The 8,137-nt window shown below is 37.9% G+C and overlaps 1 protein-coding gene across 2 annotated transcripts; it reads right to left on the minus strand.

The window, feature by feature from the left end:
- Positions 1 to 2,137: 2,137 nt before the first annotated feature.
- On the minus strand, positions 2,138 to 7,468 carry LOC107749698 (CMP-N-acetylneuraminate-beta-galactosamide-alpha-2,3-sialyltransferase 1-like). 2 transcript variants are annotated; one of them, XM_016564842.1, is made up of 7 exons: positions 7,103 to 7,468; positions 6,447 to 6,710; positions 6,058 to 6,248; positions 5,038 to 5,217; positions 4,709 to 4,754; positions 4,439 to 4,558; positions 2,138 to 2,443 (listed from the first exon to the last, which is right to left on the minus strand). In XM_016564842.1, the coding sequence occupies exons 2-7, from the start codon at positions 6,687 to 6,689 to the stop codon at positions 2,279 to 2,281; spliced, it is 945 nt and encodes a 314-aa protein (XP_016420328.1). In that variant the 5' UTR covers positions 6,690 to 6,710; positions 7,103 to 7,468; the 3' UTR covers positions 2,138 to 2,278. The 2 variants fall into 2 exon arrangements, with proteins under 2 accessions (XP_016420328.1, XP_016420330.1); XM_016564844.1 differs by lacking the exon at positions 4,439 to 4,558.
- Between the last annotated feature and the right edge of the window lie 669 nt (positions 7,469 to 8,137).

An 8,137-nucleotide genomic window follows, 5' to 3' on the forward strand; every position in this document is an offset into this window, starting at 1 on the left:
ATCGGACGGGCTGAGCGCTTGTCATATTATCACAAATATTCAGTGTTTTCAACCATATAATGCTTATTTTAGGTTTCTGACATTTTAATACACATAAGTACTAGCAAAACCATACATTTACAGTTTGTAAAATGCACGCTGATGTCTATGGAAACGGCAATAATGATCCTTACAAATATAATCTGACGACATGTTTTTATTGATATCATATACAGATTGTGTAGGTAACTATAAAGTTTACTCTGCTCTTCTCCCAGTTTACCGGAGACCTACTTTAACGTGTTTCGAAAGGAGAGGATGAATTTGCGTGTTGTAAATCCCACAGCTCGGATTCAGCGCGAACTAACATGGCGGCGCCCATCACCTGGTTTAGATCAACTAACTCGGTCGATATAAAAGTGTTTAAACTACCAAATAGATTTACTTGTACAATTTGTTCTCAACTAACAAAATATTCAAGTTAAAAATCTTTACTTATATACATTGTGTAATTTGTTGAGAACAAAATTATGTGACAATGGTCAATGGAAGCCAAAATCATCAAACCATTAAGGCCTGGATTCAAAATTACACTGAAAAAAAAAAACTACAACAATATATATATATATATATATATATATAAAGCTGATCCAACTCTGCATGTCTGTATGCACTTTGGCAACATCTAGACATGCTCCTGATATGATGGTGGATGGTGTTCTCTGGGATCCCCTGCCAGACCTGGATCAGAGCATCAGTGAGCTCCTGGACAGTCTGTGGTGCTACTTGGCGGCTTCATATGCTCCTATACATAGTGTCCCAGAGGTTCTCAATTGGATTCAGGTCTGGGGAACACGAGGGCCAGTTAATAGCATCAATGCCTTTGTCATCCAGAAACTGCCTGCACACTCTGCCCACATGAGGCTGGGCTTTGTCATGCACCAGTGTAAGCTCTGGCAGAGGCTCTGAGGATTTCATCCCGGTACCTAACAGCAGTAAGGGTATCGTTGACCTTCAAGATATTCCTCCCCAGACCGTCACTGACCCACCGCCAAACCACTCATGCTGGATGATGTTGCAGACAGCATAACGCTCCCCATGGCATCTCCTGACTCTTACACATCTGTCACATGTGCTCAGTGTGAACCTGCTCTCATCTGTGACGAGAACGGGGCACCAAGGATGGACCTGCCAATACTGGTGTTCTCTGGCAAAAACCAGTGGAGCTGCCTGGTGCTGGGCTGTGAGCCCAGGTCCCACTACAGGAAGTCAGACCCTCATGGAGTCTGTTTCTGACAGTTTAATCAGAAACATGCACACTAGCCTGCTGGAGCTCATTTTGTAGGGATCTGGTAGTGTTCCTCCTGTTCCTCTTTGTACAATGGAGCAGATACCGGTCCTGCTGCTTGTTACCCTTTTACAGTCCTTGTCTCTCGGTGTCTCCAACATGCACCTGAACCTCCTTGCAACGCCATGTATGGATGCACCCTCCTTGAGGAATTGGATCACCTGTGCAACCTTATTGGGTTGCAGATACTGTCTCATGCTAATGCTTAGTAATGACAAGGACCCTAACAAAACCCAAAACTAGAGACAAATCAGGAAGGATAAGGAGAGAGCAATTGTCTGTGGCCACAACCTGCAAAACCATTCCCATTCCCTTACCTACGGTTCCTTTTAAACAACTGTGCCCTTGTATGTTTCCACAATTTAAGACCTTGGTTGCTCAGCTACAGTAATAACTCAAGTTGGGTCCCAAGTCCCATCCTTCCAAAATATGACACTATCCCCAACTTTTAGTTTTCTTTCTGTTTCCTTTGACATGACTCCAATAACTGCTTCACTGAGCTGGTAACGATCTGAGGTTTTAAAATTTCAGCTGACGTCGGTAGCCTTGTTCTCACCCTTCTACCTATCAGCAGTTGTGCAGGGGACACTCCAAAATCCTCATATGTTTCGACTCCATCAGTTCCTTCAAATAACTGCTGCTCTTTTTTATGAAACACTTCAGTAGTATAATTAATCCTAAAGGAAATTTGAAGAAAGTGATAACAGCTAAATTGCGTATTGAAAGTACACATCTGCTCCAACATTTCAGAATCTGTTAATGACAGCAGTTTCACGTAAGAACATGACTTTGGATTAGTGTGTCTGTAAATGCATTTGAGAGAAATTTATTGTTTTAGGAGGTTCTGAGTACTGCGCATAATGTACATAGCCTTTGTTTTGTTCATGACATTATATCTTGAACATACATAATGTTATAAATACTTAATAAAAGAGAAATTCACTGCAATGGTCACCATCCTTTATACAAATGAATTCTTTTTTTCTCATGAAGCTTAAGTGCAATACTATATTCATAGCTTCCTCCATGATTACCAGTATTATGATGATGCTTATTTTGTTCAAAGTAATGATGCCAGTTTCCATTTTCATCTGCTCCAAACCCAAATACACTCACCTGAAAAAGAAAAAAAGAAAATAAACAAACCAACAAATAATTAAATAAATAAATTACAACCAAATAACTTTTGTCCTAAATATCAATGTGAACTCATTAGTATTCATAGACATTTGTATGTAAATTGGTCATGGAACCTTTGTGAAAGTGCTAGAGGTTAATCTTTACTTGCCACAATATCATAATTTTTACAGGGTATGCAAATCGATTCTACCATTATTAGCACTGGTTTGACGCTAGGTGGTGCCTTGGAGTAATCTTTTTCTGTGCAATTGCCTAGGCTGTAATGCAAAGCAGTTCTAAGCCTTCATTTGCATTTGTATATGTTTTAACAAACTTAAAGAATTAGTTCAACCAAGAATGAAGGACACGTCTGCAGTGGGGCGTCAGAGTAGAGCACCTGTGTGAAAACATCGAGGAACTGTACTGGGTCTTTCAGAGAAACAAGTATGCATGATCTAAAACATTACATAGAAAAATATAATACAAGCTCTTGTTGATTTCCCTCATTTTATTTTCAGTATGTGCCTTTATGCATTTGTGTAGGCACTTTTAATTCAATCTATTAATTTTTATCAAACCCATGACCTGGTGTCATGAAAAAATGGGTCTGCAGACTCCGCACTAAGACCTAGGGCATAGCTAATATGTTGAGTAGCTGAAGTACAAGAAGTAATTAATTTTACAATCTATACAATCTTTTTATTATTTTTTTTTTTTTCACGTTAAAAGGCATTTAAGCCAGTGGAATCGCTATGTGTGCTAGATGAACCCGTTTGCATAACATAAAATATTCTGGGCGATAATAAGATATATTATTTAAGACTATTCTGTTTGTTAGGATATTGATAAAGGATATTAGTTGTAGATATGTTGTTGGTATGTCATACCATTACCATCCCTCATACAGAGTATAACTATTTTGCCATGTAGCTAGAGATAACTTGAGAAATCCAGATTAGATTTGAAGAAAATAGAGTTTTTGTATGGTAGAATTTAAAACAACCAATATTTTTACAATTTTAACAGCCAATATTAAAGTGTTAATTACAGTCTCCGTGAAATGTAATCAAATTTGTCACTATTAGTATGAATATGTTAGCTTTACACTCAGAAAAAAAAGGTACAAAAGCTGTCACTGGGCAGTATCCTTTCAAAAGGTACTAATAATAAATTTTAGAATGTGAAGCATTGCCCCTCCCCCCAAATTAAAAAAAAAATTAATAAAAAAAATAAAAATAAATAAAACATGATAATGTGGTGTCAGTAACATGTTTACATTTGAGTTGGCACGATTCATGTGTGTTATTCGGTGCAGACCACACTGTGCATCCGACCCATTTTATTTCTACACAGAATATTGTATTTCAAAGAAAGCACTATAGAGGAGCTCAAACATTACAAAACATTATAGTGCCACTGCACTATAAACAGCACCGACATATAAAAGTGATCATGCATAATAATCATGCAAAAGCCTGAACTGCAAGCACTATAAACCAAGCTTTCAAATGCGGCTTTGCAGGCCTATGATAAGCAAAATTCTATTTTGGCATTTTTTTCTCTTCAATATGTCCTGCCCTGACTTCTTAGCTGTGTCCGAAATCACACCTTAAACCCTTATATAGTACACTATTTGTGGTGTCCGAAACCATAGTGGACATTATCATTCAATCCCATAATGCATATAATAACTACAGTGGGTACGGAAAGTATTCAGACCCCCTTAAATTTTTCACAAAATGTCAACAATTCTGTGTTTTTCTGTCAATATGGGGTGCTGTGTGTACATTAATGAGGAAAAAAAATTAACTTAAATGATTTTAGCAAATGGCTGCAATATAACAAAGAGGGAAAAATTTAAGGGGGTCTGAATACTTTCCGTACCCACTGTATACTGTATATTGAGCCCTGTTTTTACAGACTCTTCCTAGTGTATGAATGCTGTATTGCATTCTTTTAATAATCTATGTGTTAATATTCTATCCATTTTACCTGGTCACAGATGTGCAAGGCAAATATGAGTGTAATAAAACCAGTGGATGGGTATCTGCCATGTTTCTGCAGCCAGCGCTCTTGAATATATTTCAGAAAACCAGGATGGAGGATCATCACCTGATGCCACAAAAATAAATCACACCAAAATCACATTTATAAGTATTATTCACATAAAATACTCAAACATTTCTTCTGGGTGAATGCCTGATAGGCTGTTTTATTGGTTGGTTAACATGTTGAAGCACTGACTGACTGATGACTACTCACCTTGTCCCTGTTTGCTTTTATACTGGGTTTCACTGGAACATACGTTCTAAAGAGAAAGGAAATGATGCTGTTATGGCATATTTTGAACAATTGCAGTGCTTCTAGGGCAAACTTTATTTACTGTATGTAAATATGTAAAGGTGAATAGTGGTCAACATAAAAAATAAGAATAAACCTACAGGCTGAAGCAGGAGTGTAGGCACTGATGAAATAAAGTGATGTCTTTATGGTAAAAGTGATGAAGCATGCTTTAAAGTAAAAGTAATGACAAATTTTACACAACTGAATTCAGTGTCGTCATGTGTGCTCATTTGTTAAACCGGTCTCACCGATCGATGTGTTTGGTCGTAAAGACGCTGATGAGCCACTGCAGATCCACAGTCTTGAAAGGGATCAGCACCAGGTGAGTGGAGTTGTCCATGTCCACGGCACTCTCGGGGTAGATGATACGGTGAGAGGTCTTAGACCCCACGTCCCGCTCAAAGCCTTCGGTTGGGCCCTTATTTATCCTGACAAAATGATATAGGCAGATGTTTTATGTGCCCTTTGATGCAGTACACCTTATTTTTATTCATTCACTAATTCAAGTCTAATTCATTCTGGCAGTTTTTGTGTGTGTGTGTGTGTGTGTGTGTGTGTGTGTGTCACACGTCTATATTTGGTGAGAACATACGATTTGTCAGGACTTTTATAGTTCTAGAATTTAATCTTGACTGTCTTCACACTAACACATTCATATTCTCTATCTGATTTGGTTAATAAGTCCAGTTCTTCTGAACACTTCACAGTCTTTTGAGGACTGTGTCTTCTACATGTTGGTCCTTCTGGAGCTTAGTGCAGGCTCTGACATGCTCTGTCTATACAGGCACCATCCTCCGGTGGCTGGATTCCACTCTCAGATATCAGCTGCAATTTCTCTGTGTTAACAAAACCAAAGCGTGTCCTGTTTCTGTTTCCAGAGGCAATCCTGTGAGATTTTGCAGGTGTTTTGGAAACATATTGTATGTTAGAAGCATACACCCCATGGCTCCTATTTAAATGTACTTTTTAAAGCAAATATCTTTATGCAAAGTTAGAACTGCCCAGAAACATTCACTCCACAGTAAAACATAAACATTTGCTTTATTGTGCATACAACAACACCCCGACCAAGTTATCATTACAATTATATTGTGGTTGATTTAGCTTTTGTTTTTGTACGTGACTTGCAATGCTAATAACACAACACAAACCTTAGATGAACTTAACATTATAGCACAATCTATATGTCGAGAGAAGACAGGTAAGAAAATGTATGGAAAGGTTATTCTAGTTATAGACCACATGCAGTTAACAGCTCTCTCACTCACCTAATGACAAGATCATGGGCATCAATGAGCGCACCGTAGTGGGATCCTTTGAGGTTCCCAGAATTCCCCACTACAGCACAGGTTCTGCAGCGGCCTGGACCAGCATCAGAGTAATCTTCTTCATTCGGGAAGATGCCAAATAACATCTCCGTTACTGCGTTGTAGTTCACTCTACTCTTATATTGTAGCTTCTGTTCAAATATTACAGAAGAACAATCATGATTAACAGAGCTGTCTTCTCTGCTAAATTACAAGTTTAAACCAATGGTTTCCAGAGGTACAAGCAACTAGGTTTTTTTTTTTTCAAGGTATCACAGTAATAATTAATGCCAGTAATGACACAGCATAAAGAATCCTAACATTGTGGCTATATCGGCTAAGACACTTACTTGCCACCACCAATAGAGGGCGTTGCTGAGTATGCAGTTTTTCTTAGTCAGTAAGGGTTGGGCGTAGGGGTCGTAGCGCTTTTGGAACCAGGTGTCATGAGCGATGTCTGACACGCACTGACCACATGCACATGCTCCAAAGAGAAGTCTTTGTACAGAAGGTCGGGAGAATATAAATACACAGATGACCACACTCACACTTAAGATGATATATCGGGTTCTTTTGGCCCCAGAGCACGGCATCTTTTACTCATCTCTTGAGGCCTTCAACAAGAAAAGTATTTTAGTAATTATTATAAGTATGCATATATAATATTCTTTGTGTTTATCACATTACTTCAATTACACTAATAGCCCTGCCCCAGGCATGCTAAAATAGCAAGCTATATTATTTGAACTTTTAAAGTTATATCAATTCAGGTTACATTTGTAAATTTTTCCCCCAGAATTGCACTTTACCTGAGCTGATCAAACCAATATAGTAATAAATAACAACAGCCACAAATGTTAAGTATTCCAGCAACTAAAAACTGCGGTAATTCAAAATGACTTTTACCTATAGTAACCGTCTTGTAAAAAGGTTGAACAGCTTTTATCAGAATCCCAACTCTTTGATTTGCTTAATTGTGTCAATAAAGCTTTGAGTTTCAACCCACCTGTGCAGATGTGGAGAGCAGAAGGACAGCTGCGCATCTCAAGTGTTTCATCATTAATCTTACTTTCAATAGCATAGATTATAGCTCATCAGTGAGTCCTGACGTTCAGGTAGTTAATAGTTGAATGTGTGTGAGTGTGGGAGTGTGTGTCTGCCTTTACATAGCAATGGAAATATTTGAATAACTACAAATAAGCCTGGCCGAATTCTTGCGTGTTTCTCTCTTTTCAACAGGACATCCAGTCTTTGGTCTTCAAAGTTAAACACTGACTAAGGATTTCAATTTAAAGTTTAAAATGCTCAAATTGAGCTTAACTACTACATAAAGGTCTTGTGGATGCCTTAATTGTGAATGCACATTCAAGGAATGGCAGTAAAGAAATGGCTAGTTTTGGAAATGTAACACATTACATTTAATGATGTTTTATTAACAAGGTTCGGGAGGAGCACGATCAGATAATCAGCCAATTCAGCACAGGTGGAACTCGTCTAATTGATCAACTTAATTAGCATGATATGTAGCCTATATATATATATATATATATATATATATATACACACAGCCAACTCACCTCTGTCCCACGACAGATTTCCGGCATCCCTCCTCCACCCCAACGCCTCACTCTTAAACTATTCTCATCCCATACTAGAAGTGGGGGGAGTTCTCTGGGTTCGGGCTATATTCTGAGCTCGGAGCCCTCCTTCAAGACAGCACGCCAGATATGCTTATTATTTGCTAAATCCTATTATATGTAAGTGCAAACTCGTGAATTGCCCTATATTAAGAGTGATATTGCCATGTGTTACCTATAAGGTGATATATTATTATCACACACATACATTCTCTCTATGTTATACGTAAAGTGTTTCCAGATTCTAATTGGTTTCATACATTCACACATTTATATGATTTATATGATAACATTTCATATATGGAAATGTAATATATGTAACATTTCAGTATGGGAAAGACCAAAATTTGCATTTGATTGCTACAAAGGGAGCAAAAGAAATGACTAATCCTTTTTATGGAGAT

Source organism: Sinocyclocheilus rhinocerous, unplaced genomic scaffold (assembly GCF_001515625.1).
Source record: "Sinocyclocheilus rhinocerous isolate Xijiao unplaced genomic scaffold, SAMN03320098_v1.1 scaffold1804, whole genome shotgun sequence".
Lineage (NCBI taxonomy): Eukaryota > Metazoa > Chordata > Actinopteri > Cypriniformes > Cyprinidae > Sinocyclocheilus > Sinocyclocheilus rhinocerous.

Bases quoted from the DNA above. Each gene is read 5' to 3' on its own strand.
- LOC107749698 (XM_016564842.1), bottom strand. From the start codon at position 6,689: ATGCCGTGCTCTGGGGCCAAAAGAACCCGATATATCATCTTAAGTGTG. The intron at 6,249-6,446 runs GTAAGTGTCTTA...ATATTTGAACAG, and splicing joins CCCTCTATTGGTGGTGGCAA to AAGCTACAATATAAGAGTAG. The intron at 4,755-5,037 runs GTGAGACCGGTT...CTTTCTCTTTAG, and splicing joins ACGACCAAACACATCGATCG to AACGTATGTTCCAGTGAAAC.